Genomic DNA, 13160 nt, shown 5'->3' with positions numbered 1-13160 from the left:
CCGCGCGCCGCTCCGCCCACCTCCGCCTCCTGCCTGTCCGCGAGCGCCCCGCCTCTGGCCGCGCCCCGGGTTTCCCGGGCTACGCGGGACCGCGGGTGGCGTGGGGCTCGCGCGCTTGCGTGTCCCGAGGAGCGTGCCTGAGGTCAGCCCGCGGAGGGCAGGGCCCGGGACTGGGGTCCGGCACCGCGGAGGAACGCTTCGGGCTGGGGTTAGTGATGGGGCCGCCGACGGGCTGTGGCCCGGCCCCCGCACCGGGGTCTCCCTCACCCCGCAGCCCGCGGCGCCCCGGACGGTCCGGGCGTGTGGGGCGTCCGCGCGGTTGCACCCGTGCAGGGCCGGCCTGCAGCCCTGCGCCCGCCTCGGGGTCCTGCGGCCACAGCGCCGCCGCGTCGCGGTGCCGCCTGCGAGGGCTGAGAGCGCACGGCACGGCGGGACGCGCCCCCGAACCCGAGCCTCTGTCGCCGCGTGAGACGGGGTCGGTCCGGATGTGTGGGGGACGCGCGGGCGCAGGGCTCCCGGCAGGCTTCCGGGCGCGCGGCGGGAAGTCGGTGCGTTTCCTCGCCGAGCCGGGCGGGCGGGCGGGCGGGCGGTCTTCGCGCCGGGGCGTCTGCACGACGCAGGACGGACCCCGGAGCCACCCGGGGGTGCACGGCCCGGAGGCTTCCGAGCGCCTTCCCGGAGCCGCGCGGTCGTCCGCACCATCTGGCCTCACCGCGGCGCCCCGGAGCGCCGCACCTGCTCCCCTGCGCAGCCGCCGTTGGTGCATCTGCCCCCAGGCCTCGGTCTGCCCCCGGGCCTCCGCTCACGTGCCCGCGGACGGGAACCATGCGGTGTCCGTCTTCTCGCGTCTGGTTTATGTCACGATCTCCCAGGTACGTTCGTGCTGGACCGCGCGTCGGAACTTGCGGATTTTCAGGACCAGTAGCGCCGCCTCGTCCATGCAGAGCGCGGTTGTTCGTCCGTCCGCCCGACCGGACACTCAGCTGGTTTGCATTTGCCTTTACGTATTTATGACAGAGACACAGCGGGAGGGAGCACAAGCGGGGGAGAGGCAGAGGGAGAAGCCGGCCCCCAGCTGACCAGGGGGCCCCGTATGGGGCTCGATCCCAGGACCCTGCGGTCATGACCTGAGCCCCCAGGAGCCCTAGCTGGTTTCCTTCTTGGGGCTCATGAATCTCGCTGCTTTGGATGCTGGTGAGCACAATGCGTCAAGGTTTTGGTTTCAGGTTTGGGGTACATACCTCCAGGTGGAATTGGACCAAGTCCACGGTCCTTCCCTGTCAGGTTCCGGAGGGGCCACTGCACTCGTTCCTTCAGGCTCTCCACATCGCGGCCGACACATGGTCTTCGCTGGCGCTCTGCTGGTAGCCGGCCTCGTGGGGTGTGGGGTGCCAGCGCAGTTGGGTCTTATTTGCATGTCCCTGATAATGAGTGATGTTGGACGCCTTTCCATGGGCTTGTTGGCCACCTGTGTATCTTTGAAGAAATTCTCAAGTTCTGTGTCCGTGTTTCCAGTGGGTTATGTTTTTGTTTTTTAATTTCATGAGTGCTTTATATGTTCTGGATGTCAGTGCCTTGTCAGGGATGTAATTTGCAGATATCTTCTGCCATTCCATGGATTTTCCTCTGTTGACGCTGTTTTGTGACACCCACAGTTTTCATTGTATTAAAGTCCCGTCATAACCTGTTCTTCTTTTGGTCTCTTGTCCCTTAGATGTCATATCCAAAAAGTCACTGCCAAATCCATGGCTTCTTCCCAGAGTTTTACAGTCGTGGCTCTTAGATTTAGGTCTTTGATTCACGTATGATTAGTTTTTATATATGGCTTTACGTAAGGTTTAACTTCTTTTGTTTGCGTGGAGCTATCCAGTTTTCCCAATGCCATGTTGGAGCAGTTAGGCCTTTACCGTATTAAAGCATCGCTCTTCTTTATCAACTGTGGGTCAGGAGGGCCATGTGTACGGACATCCTGTGACTGCCCCAAAGTTCGAGAATCAGTGAGGCCCCCAGGGGGCGCATCGGAGATGTAGAGGCCAACCGCAAAGCTTTCTAAGGCCAAGGTATTTGGAAGGTCTTCACAGATTTTTGCCAGTTGAGTCCTAACAGTGCTGTTAGCGCATCTTATTAACCCCGAGGACTGTGAGCCTCGTATGCACATGTAAAGCCAGTCAGACCGCACAGACGTGACTGGGGGTTCCCTGATAACCATCAGGCGTGAGAGGGGTTCCCTAGGTGGGGGAGAATCTTTTCTAACAGAATTTTAACTGCAGAAGAGATGCCAGCCTGTCTACAAGAGAGAGCTCTGGTCCAGTGAGAAAGCAAGGGAAACACGACTAAACATATGGAGCCCCGTAAATGGGGAAGCTGTATGAGGTCCATTTGTATGAGCTGGTTTCTCTGCATTCATACTTCAGGCAGCTGGGACAGGGGAGGAAGGCCCTTGCTGTGGCCTCACTCCTATTTGCCCACTGGTTTTGGTCATGGTGCTACCATTTTGTCAGTAGACCGGTGGTTTAATGCAAGTACAGTGGTTAGTGGAGGGAATTATAGAGTCCCTGGTAGGACCAGATTGTTATTTGGCCTAAACCAGATTTCTCTCTTTATGGATCCAAAAATTATTAGATTTCCAATATTGTTTTTCCTTTCCTGGGACCAGTTGACATTGACATCTCTTGTCAGTTTTTCCAAATTATCACTTGGGAGGGCATCTCTTTGGAGCACAACAGAGGTTTGGGTTGAGAGTAGTGTTTTTGGCAGAAATATCAGCAGGGGGTTGACTCCGGCTGCCAGGGAGCCGAGTCTGGAACACCAGGGAACCTTAATGACAGCCAGCCAGCAGAAGTGCGGTGCCTCATAAGCTCTGGACACAGGGGCCTTTTTCCTCAAGCCCCCCCACCTCCCCTGCCCAATGCAGGGCTTGAACTCACAATCTTGAGATCAAAACCTGAGCTGAGATCAGGAGTCAGACCCTTAACTGATAGAGCCACCAGGCGCCCCCACAGGAGACATATTTAATCTTACCCCATGGGAGGTAAGGAGGCCTTGATGCTTCCAGAATGTTCCAAAGCCCTGAGCCACCCCCAAAGACATGCCAGCCATCACTATAAATATCCACAAGTCATGATCCCAGGGTCCTGGGATGGAGGCCCATATCAGGTGCCCTGCTCAGCAGGGAGTCTGCTTCTCCTTCTCCCTCTGCTGCTCCCCTGCTTGTGCTCCCTCTGTCAAATAAACAAAATCTTAAAAAAAAAAAAAAAAAGAACCGTCAGCAAATCCTTAAGCTCCTGCCGCTGGTTAGAGGAGTTTCCTGTTGGCTGTCCCAGGAATTCAACAGTAAGCAGCTGTGAAGGGTTTCATCCGGACCCGGAGGTAGTCCTTGTTCCAAGGCGGATGCTCTGGGCACCAAAACAGAGTCCGGGCAAACAACACCTTTTATTTGGAGACCGTAGGTCCCTTTCAGGCTAGAAGTTTGACGGTGGATGCGCCTCCCTGTGAAGACGTCTGGGAAGGGAGCAGAAGAGCAAGTCCTCTTCACATTGTAACCACGCACGTCGAGCCTGTCGAAAACTTCGTGTCATCCAAGTCAACCTTTGAAGGACCCTCAGTGCCACCCTGGGGCGTGACTGCCGGGGTGTCCTGCTGATCTCCCCAAGCGAAGGCAGAAAGACGCCGGCTATCCTTACCTACCGGAGTTCTAACCAAGCACCCCGCAGGCCAGTTACCGTGGAAACTTCGCTTGCAGTGGGAGTGGGTGCCAGCAGCACGTAGGGGTTAGGAACAGCAGGGGCCTGAGGGGTCCCTGCTCAGGGGCCCAGACAAAGGTCCGTCCCTGGCTGCTGGGTTTCCTCCCAGGTAAAGCGGGGGTGTGACAGGGACTGGTACAGGGGATCGTGAAGCCCTGAGCCTCGAAATTCTCTGTCACGGGCTTGAGGCCCTGAAGGGCTTCTGTATTTTTAGGGCATTGGTTAATTCTAGGGAGAGGTTTTGAGCGCTCTAGCTGAATCTTGGGAGCTGCGCTGTGGATTTTACCAATATCAGCTGAGGATTTTGCCCAGAAAGAGGGTGTTAGCTGATCCAGTAGAAATAAATGATGGGTGTTCCCAGACTCCGTGATGGTCCCGCCAGAGGCAGAGCAGATAAGACATCAGAGCGTCATCTAATCCCCTGGTTGGCTATTTTGATCGCTGCCGTCAGATTCTAGAATTATCTTCCCCTTCAGGGAGAAAGGAATTCTGGCACGATACTTTTGTAAGGAATCCCAGCCCAGGGAGTAGGGGCGGAGGGGCTGAGGAGAAAAGAGCGGGTGCCCCTCCGAGGGAGTGGGTTCAGAGGCGGGAACCTGCTGAGGTCGGTAGGAGACCCCCAATGTTTGAAGTGTGTGCCCCTCCCAGGGACTGCTCTGCCGCCGTGGGGCTGGGCTGCACGTGTGTAGCTCTGGTGTCGACAGGGACAGAGAGAAAGTCACCCCCAACTTGGAGAGTGGTTTCTCCCAGCCAGCTAAGAGACAGGATTGGGAGAGGTCTGTGTGTCCCTCTGGGAGTAATGGCCACCCCAGTCCAGTCACCTGTGGCCCAACACAGGGTCCCCATCTCTTGAGGTGGCCACGGCAAGGGGGGTGCTGTGGATGGAGCCTGGCAGGAACTTGAGGTGGCCCACACCAGTCAGCCCTGGCAGGGCCAATGGGATGTGGCTGCTGTTGGGCTGACCAAAGCGCCTTGGTGCGTGTTGGCGGGGGTGGGGGGGGGGGGGAGGGGGGGGGGGGGGGGGGTCCAGGGAGAGGACTGCTGGGGGTGTTGCTGATGCAAAGCAGGGCAAGCCAGGGTGACAAAGTTCTATTTTGGGGCTATGTGGCTCTGCGTGTCAGCAGCACACTCCCGTGGGGACGGTCCCCAGACGGTAGGGGAGGGCCAGCAGCCAGTGGGAGGTCAGAGGCTGTTCCAGACCCCTGGGGCGGGGGAGACAGGGCAGGGAGAGTGCAGTGGGATGGGGGCGGAGGGGAGAGAAGCTGGCAGGGCGTCTCCTTCCTGCAGCCGCCCCCGAGGGGGCAGGGCCAGGGAAGCAGCAGGTCACCAACCGCCAGGCAGCAGGCTCTGGGGACTCACAGGGTCTACAGCCTGCTGGTCTCAGCTTCCAGAAGTCTGGAGACTCCTAGCGCCGCCCTGCTCACTCACTACACATCCCCCTGAGCACCGGCTGCGTGCCAGGCATGGCGTTAGAGGTGGATGCGACCCTGTCCCCGTTGCTCTTGGGAAGCCAGGCTGGCCTACGTCAGGCTGGGCCGGGCACACCGGGTGTGCTGAGCGGCCCCGACCTGGCTCAGGAGGTGGCTTTCCGGGGAGGGGAGGCCTGGGTTGGGTCCTGAATCCAGGGAGGCCAGAGGCCAGGCGGAGGCTCAGATGCCACGACCCCAGCTGCCATCAGGACTGTTCTAGCACCTTCTGGCTCAGGTCCCTCTCGCCTGGGCCCTCCGTCAGAGGCCCTCATCCCTGGAGTCCCTAATCACAACGCACGCTGCCCTGGGAGGTCTGTGAGTGGTGACTGGTGGGAGCCTCAACTCCTATAATGGAAGGTCAGAATGAATGGGAGAAGCCGCCCCGTGGCTTTCCAACTTAAGCAACAATAATTCCTCATTTCCCACAGCGTCTAGGCGACCCCTAGCTCTTCTCGCCTAAATGTGGACGTGGCCACGGGACTGAGGTCTGTGTCCAGCTGGAAGGCGGAGGGCCATGCCTCTCCCTCATGTGAGCTTGTATCCCGGGCTTCATCTCAGTGAGGTGGCCTCTGCTTCTGAGGCAGGCGGGCGGAACCAGCAGGCTGCTTGAGACCGACAAGCCCCCAGCCAGCCGGGGTTCCCGGGTGTAGACATAGGCCGGGCCTTCTGATCGCAGCAGCGACACAGAAGCTTGACCAGCCGGACCCGGTAACTACCCTGTGACTTCCCTCGGGTGGTGTGCGCACACGACCTGTGGCTTCCAGGGGACGTACCACCTGAGACTGGCGTCTTTGTCTCTGGCCTTGCCTCCCTGCCCTTTTGTGCTCCGAAACGGTCAGGTCCTCTGAGCAGACAGGACCCCAAGACCGCCTGGGGCACTGGTGCCCCCACGCATCCCTCCATCAGCGCATCTATCAGCAACGTGAAATCAAGCGTCGCGGCGGCCCTTCCCCATGGCCAAGCCCTCTGGCCCTGAACCAGAATGAGTGTCATGGGGACCTGCTCTGGGCTGCCCTCACGCGAGGAGGCTGGGAGGGCGCGCTGGGTGCCGTCAAGTGCTGTGTCATTCGGATGTCTTCATTTTCAACCCCTGGAGACCTGGCGGCAGGTGGGCCTGCGAATGCTCCCGGAGATGGGCGCCCACACCGGCCTGGCTCTGTGTGGCGGTGGACAAGGTGCTCGAGCATGTGGTGCCTCAGAATAGCCCCCGCCACCTGCAGTCGCTGCTTACGCAGACTCCTCACGCCCTGTCCCGAGCTCCATCCTGGTGTGAATGCCGCAGCAGGACTGTGTGGGCCACAGCCCCCGCTCGCCAGCTCTGGGGCGCAGGGACAGGGCCCGGGCCTGGGCAGAGGGCTGAGGGGGTCTCTGGGTAAAATCCGAAGCCCCCCGGCCAGCCCTCCAGCGAGCCTGCAGCTCTGGAGGCTGGAAACGGTATCCACCAATGCAGAGAACTTTTCGGCAAAAGTCACTGGGTAAGTATTAAACCACAGCTCAGTGCTCGTCACTGGCCGCTGCTAAGAGATCCCAGGGATAGGGAATCCCGCCTGTTCTCACCCAGACCGGCCCATCCGCGGTGTTTCCAGGGAGCTGGGTTTGCTAATTGCCTTTGTCCGGACGCAAGCCACAGTTGCCCCCCCTCTTTCGGGCCAGAGGTGGGCTTGCTGGAGTCCCTGTGTGTGAGGCCGGAAACTGGGAAACCTTGGAGAAGAGGCTTCTGGCTCCTCGGGGCCCTAACCGGGCTCCACAGCTGCCCAGAGGCTTCTATAGCCATCTGATGGATGGATGCAAAAACAGGTAGGGAAAGACGAGCTTTCTAAGGAGAATGCGCTAAGAAAAGGGAGGAGAGAATCTGTGTCCTTTTTCGGACCAGGGAGTATTAACTTTGTCTTAGTTTCAATGTGCATTTGCCTTTACAGGGGTCCCTGCCGGCCACTGCTCAGAGCCCAGGTGAGGGACTCCAAAGCCCACAGCCTCCGGGGCCTCCCTGAACAAAAGTGCTTGGCGGGGGGTGTCTCTCTCTCCCCGGGGTCTGGGCAGCTTCTGGGGACGTCAGCCTCTGCATCTAGGCCTACAGGGCACTGGGGAAGATGGGTGGTGGTTCGCTTGCAGCCCCCGAGTGTGAGCCCCTGGTGGAGGAGGGAGGGGCCGGAGCCGTCAGAAGCTCTCCCAGGGAGCCCGGGGCAATTCTAGACGTGGCCCCAGTGAGGGCAAGAGGCTCGGAGACCTCCTCATGGACTCCCCTTAGCAGGCTGTGGATGAAGTATGGCGAGGCCACCCCAGCACCCGGAGCCCCACTGCCTTGCCTGGGCAGGGGTCGGGGGCAGTGGTCCTTACAGCAGCGAGGCTTCCGGGGCTCACAGGAAAACGGAAAGTCAGGGCGATTTGGATGCCACTTCAACAAGGTTTCCCTTGGAGGCACAGGTGGCGAGGGACCCCGGGTCCCCGAGCTTGGCCCCTCGGGTGTGTGTCCAACAAGGCCGCACTCCCAGGCCTGGCCCTCTGTGAACAGGATCGTATGGCCTCTGCTCTGGACACAAAACCTTCCCTCGCTTTGGCAGAACGCGCAGATGTAAGCCGGCCGAACGGGCTTCGGGTGGCTGGGTTTGCGGAGAGCCCTGGCCTGGCCCGTTTCCTGGGTTGGCCTCTGGGCGCCCCGGAGTCGGCAGGCTGGCCATACAGCTAACAGCACGTCCTGTGGACAGGGGACAGGAGCCAGAAATGAGGGCCATGCACGGCACCTGAAGGTGCCTCGGAGCCACAGGGAGGAAGGAGAAACAGGAGTCACCGGTTTCAGTGATGCTTGTTTTCAGCCCAACACTGGAAAGCGTGTCCTTTCAACGTGGAACCATGTGCAAATCCTCAATGAGATATTTTCCATTCTTTTTTGCACGACATCTTCAGGACATTGTCCTATCTCAACTTACGGCGCATTTCGAGGGCTCCATAGGCACGGTGGCCGGTGGCTACCATCCCGGGCACTCCGGGCCTCTCTCCGGTCCCGGCCTGTTCCCCTTGTCCGCTTCTCTCTCTTTCGTTGGCCCCCCACACATGAACCCTCGGCTCTCAGTTTACTCCAAACTAGTTAATACAGGCAGTTTGGGTGCAGAAAGGATTAACCTTACCAGATAACTACAGCAGGAGTGGGAAAAGAAAACTTTGGAAAGCAGAATTGTGACCTGCATACAGATATGCAGTGAACACCTGTCACAGGTTTTAGGTACTCAGGGCACCTGAGGGGCTCGGGGTGAAGCGTCTGCCATCTGCTCCGGTCATGATCCTGGGCTCCTGGGCTGGAGACCCGCATGGAGGGGGGGCGTTCCTGCTCAGTGGGGAGCCTGCTTCTCCCTCTGCCTGTCACTCCCCCTCTCTCAAATAATAAAATCTTAAAAAAAAAAAAAGAACAACCCAGATTTTATGTACTCGTTAGTTCCGAGGGGACCAATAACGAGCCGTCAGTTTCTGCACATTTTGTGTTACGTGTGTCGTGCCCAGCGTTCTTGCCGTAAAGGAAGCCCAGGAAAATAGAGCATCAAGAACACCATAACGAGGAGGGAATGTAGTGCCGTCTCGTATTTATCGGGACGAAGTCAGCACGTAAGCGGCCCTCCGTAGTTCAGACCCGTGTGTTCAGGGTCAAGGGACCCGTTCAGGGACACTGGAAGGAGGCTGCTCTCCGCACAGGTGCAAAGCTGGCTTCCTCTGCGGAGAAGGGGGAGACCAAAGTGGTCGCAGGTCTAGGGACGGGAACCTGTGGCCTTGTTGGTCGCCTACGACTTAAAGACGACGAGGAGGTCACAGAAGCCCCACAGAACCAGCGGTTCTGCTCTGCATGGAAGACGCCTGCGAGCGGTCCGCTGGGTCTCACATTTCTCTGCAGAGGCTTAAATTATGCCTGACTTTCTGAAATCAGTTCGTTGAACAAGCAGAACTCAGGTGCGAATGGAGGCTCATAAGCTGGCCTGGTTGTGTCCCTGCCCCCCCACCCCCCACCCCATCCCTGCTCGGGCAGCTCCAGGACTTTCGTGATCATGAGTCAGTATGAGAAAGTGCTAGAACTTTGAATTTCAAGTCTCGGCGTTGTAATTAAAATCGTCAAGTCCCAGATAAAAACAAAGACCAACACCTCTCCAGGTGAAAATGGTTTTCCTCTTGCTTGCCTCCAGGGAAGGAAAGTGTTCCCCTCCCTAGCTCTTCCCACCTCCCAGCTCAGGGACTGCAGCCAGGCTGGCGGAGGGGAGGTCCGCCTTTGTGCAAGGGACTGTCTCTCTCCCTCCTCCCCTCCTGCTGCCCTCCACTTCCTGAGATAAGCCAAGTCCCCTCCACACCCTGGTTTCTGCAGATGAGGGGGGGATGGGACACCAACAGTCCTTTCCAGAGAAAGGCTCCCTCTCTCCAGCCTTTACCACACCCCCACGCCCTCCGCCACCGACAGACACAAGCATGCGGCCTTTTCCTCTCTCCTTTGGAAGCGTGCAAGTCTGCACGTGCTCTGGTGTGTACCTTGCTTGCATTTCCAAAATGAAGTAAGTTTGTGTTTTTGGATGGGTTCCTGCATCTTCCACATGGGGCCCAGCATGCACGCGTGTGCACACGCACACACACACACACACACACACACACACGGGTGCAGGGAGGCCCACCAGCGGGGCCCTTAGCAGAATGGAAGCGGAGCGCAGGGCCCGCATGTGGCTGGTGCGGGCCTGGTGGAGGCCATTCAAAGCCCCGAAGTCCGTCTCCTAGATGTGTCCTCTCCTGTAAAGTGGGCACACGCTGGCCCACCGTCGCGGAGCAGTCCGAGGTGGCCCGAGCTGAGCCACCGAGTGGCTGGGTCCCTCCACTCCCCCTGCTGGCCCCCACCCCATCCGTCCCAGACAGGCCACTACTGCAGGTGTGATTGGGAAACAGCATTTATTGTGGTGTCCCTAAGGGCCGGCCCTGAGTCGCAGCTGCGCCGAGCTCACTCCTCCTTCTCGTCCCCGTGGGTGATGATGTAGCACAGAGACTTGTAGTCGATGTCCCCCGCCAGGTCCATGGGCGTCAGGGCAAACATCTGCTCCACCTGGGGGGGGTGTGGTCAGAGGCAGACGGGCTGGGGGGCCTGCGGTGGCCAGCAGGGGTGACTCGTGACCCAAGGGAGACCTGTGACCCCAGACCCTCCCCCACTGACTCCCAGCCCAGTGCCCTGCGGCTAAGAGCCCTGTGAAGGGGAGGGGAGGGCCTCGAAGGAACCAGAATCCTCACCTCAGCCAGAGAGAACTTGTCTGCCTGGGTCAGGAGAAGCTGCTTGAACCTGGGGAGAGCCAAAGTCTGGCCTGGTCGGGGGGCTATGAAGGCTCCCACGGCCCAGGTGGCCGCCCTCCACCGGGTCCCCCTGCAGATTCTGTGCCCCTTCTCACACACTTACTCATCCTTGTTCACCACACCCTTGCCATTGGGGTCGAACATGCGGAAGGCACTCAGGATGGCTTCCTCGGGGTCCGTCCCTGGGAGCCCGGGCGGGGGGAGCAGGTGAGCACTGGTGCCCCTGGCCTCCCAGCCCCCACCCAGGAGGCCCCCGGGGTGCAAGAGGCCTGTCCCGTCCCAGGAGAGGAGAGGCTAGGACCACCTCCCCTTGGGCAGCCTGGCCAGGAGACCGGGATTTGGGACTTGGGAGTGAGGCTGACTGGGGGGTCGGGGTGACCGGTGCCCACGGGTCGGGGAGGCAGGGGAGAGCTCCATGGGCCCTGGGTGGGCCTGGGCCAGGGAGAGTCCAGTCGAGGCCTGGGTGGGGCTCGGGAGGGGCTCAGGCAGCTTCCAGGCAGGGAGACCCAACCCCGCCGGGCTGACCGTTCAGCTTCTCCCCGAAGAGCGTGAGGAAGACGGTGAAGTTGATGGGGCCCTTCCCCTCCTGCAGCATGGCGTCCAGCTCCTCTTCCGGAACGCTCACCTTCCCTGGCGGCAGCGGGGCACGGGATGGACACGGGCCGGCCAGCCTCCCTGCCCGCCCAGGCCGGCCCCCCTCCTCCCCTGCCACAGACCGGGGAGAAGCATGAAGCAATGGGGGGCTGTGGCCAGTGCAGGGGAGGTGTGTGCAAGCCGACTGAGTGGGAGGGAGGTGGGAGCAGGGAAGGACGGAGGAGGGCGCTGCCTGGCCAGGGGGCCTGTGCTTTCTCAGTGGGGCTCCCACCAGCCCCCTGAGCCCGAGCCACTCCCCTGGTGTGAGCAGCCGCCCCCTCCTCTGCCAGCAGGGGAAGGTGAAAGCACTCACCGAGCTGGGAGTAGGTCTCCCGAAGGTCTGACTTACAGATGATGCCGTCACGGTTCTGGTCGATGCAGCTGAAGGCCTGGGCGGTGGAGGGCACCGTCCTTCAGAGGGAACAGCCCCCTCCCCGGGAAGGCCGGAGGCGGGGAGGGGTCCTGGAGGGTGGACGGACTGGGAGGGGCCGGGACGACCGAGTACTGAGTACCGAGAAGAGGGGGTAGAGGCAGGGTGGGTGTCAGGACTGGTGCCAGGCTGCTGGGGTGGGGGCACTCACTTCCTTGAACTCCTGGATCTGGGCTTGCTCAAACATGGAGAACACATTGGAAGAGCCTCGCTGGGCCTGCTTGGTGGCCGCGGCCTTGCCCCGGGTCCCCGCCTTCCTGCTGGCCTGCAACACTGTAGGTGGGGAGGGGCCCTTTCCCCGGCTCCCCAAATACTCCTCCCTTCCCACGCACACCTCCCAAGCACTGCCGGGAGAGCACTCCTAGGCCCGGCTCCTCTTCCCGCCTCTGGAGACCCCCTCTCCAGGCCCATCGCGAGGAGAGATGTCACCAGCTATCTTCCCCCAGCCTACCGGACAACACCTGGGAGCCTGCTGGCCTCTGGCTATCCCCCGGCACTCACCATCCTCTCTCCGTGGCAGCCGGCTTGCTGCAAGGGGCCCCCAGCCCCTTTTACGTTTCAGTCTTATCACCTGGAGCGCCAAATAAGGACAGGAAGAGAGGACAAGCCCAAACTTGGCAGCCCTGCCTGAGCTGGGGAAAGACAGGGCCCCAGGCAGATTCCAGCCATGTTCCTGGTGACCTTCGGGCCCCCTGATGTCTAAAATCCAGACATCCACCCATCCAGCAGCAACGGCTCCCAAGGGCAGAGCTCACAGGCTCACAGCTCTCCGCCGCTCTGGGTGCTGAATGAGGTATCGCTCCGAATGAGAAGTCTCCCGTATTACCCCCACCTGACTGTCCCTCCTGCAGGTCCAGTCTAGAACCTGCCCCATCCAAGAGGACAGCGTGCGGAAGACTGGCCTGAGGCCTCTACTGGGCTTGGGAAGGGCAATGGGTATTTCTGAGGATGGTCTCTGGCCTGAGACCCCCAGGGATTCCCAGACTTTGGGTGGACGGTGGCCCTGGCCTCTGGCCCCTCTGACGGAGGACAGAAGGCAGCCCTGAGCTGGCTGTGACCCCAAATGAACCTGTGTGCGAGGCACGTTTGGAACACGGTGCTTGACCTGTGCCCCAAGCATCCCCTGGGACCCCCAAGAAAGTGGTCTTGAGTCCTTCATGTGAGGCTCCATGCGGGTCCCGGGCTCATCCCACTCTGCTGCAGGCCTGCCTGCTCCTTTAGGGCCCCGAGAAGGGCTGGGGGCTGGGGACCTTCTAGAACAGACGTCATGGGCCCCTGGCTGCCCTCTGGAACCCGGAGCAGAGGAGAGGGCCCACTGGCTGTCCTCCCTCCCCTGGAACTGGGCTCTTTGCAACTGCGCCCTGCCCCTGGGGGGGACAGTGCAGAGGCCAGCTGGTAGAGCAGGCGCTTGGGTGGTCCATGAGACCCCAGGCCTCTTTTGTGCAACAAAAAGAGTTTGACGATACCTCCTTCCCTCTCCGGAAATGAAATCCGTAAAATATATAACCTATCGTCAAAGGGAACTTAAAAAATCAAGAGCAGCCTCCGAACGGCAAGGAAAAGAGCTTAAGAAGTAGCTTA

At 60.3% G+C, this 13160-nt stretch overlaps 1 protein-coding gene and 1 pseudogene across 1 annotated transcript; one reads left to right on the top strand and one right to left on the bottom strand.

Moving 5' to 3' along the window:
• The first annotated feature begins 6194 nt into the window (after window positions 1-6194).
• Window positions 6195-7898, top strand: LOC116877890 (annotated as a pseudogene).
• Window positions 7899-10106: 2208 nt separating this feature from the next.
• MYL7 (myosin light chain 7) lies at window positions 10107-12207 on the bottom strand. The gene is made up of 7 exons (XM_032875061.1): window positions 12081-12207; window positions 11731-11844; window positions 11463-11538; window positions 11042-11146; window positions 10620-10698; window positions 10457-10505; window positions 10107-10274 (listed from the first exon to the last, which is right to left on the bottom strand). Exons 1-7 carry the CDS (start codon window positions 12081-12083, stop codon window positions 10173-10175), a joined length of 528 nt encoding a protein of 175 aa, XP_032730952.1. The 5' UTR covers window positions 12084-12207; the 3' UTR covers window positions 10107-10172.
• Window positions 12208-13160: the final 953 nt, after the last annotated feature.

This window comes from Lontra canadensis, unplaced genomic scaffold (assembly GCF_010015895.1).
Source record: "Lontra canadensis isolate GAN:19392208 unplaced genomic scaffold, GSC_riverotter_1.0 scaffold54, whole genome shotgun sequence".
Taxonomy (NCBI): domain Eukaryota; kingdom Metazoa; phylum Chordata; class Mammalia; order Carnivora; family Mustelidae; genus Lontra; species Lontra canadensis.
The sequence above is the reverse complement of the archived record's forward strand: the minus strand, read 5'-3'. Positions and strand labels throughout refer to the sequence as shown.

Excerpts from the sequence above, each read along its gene's own strand:
- MYL7 (XM_032875061.1), bottom strand. Across the intron at positions 10,506-10,619 it reads GGTGTGGTGAACAAGGATGA|GTTCAAGCAGCTTCTCCTGA; the intron begins GTAAGTGTGTGA and ends GGCTCTCCCCAG. Across the intron at positions 10,275-10,456 it reads ACAAGTTCTCTCTGGCTGAG|GTGGAGCAGATGTTTGCCCT; the intron begins GTGAGGATTCTG and ends CACCCCCCCCAG.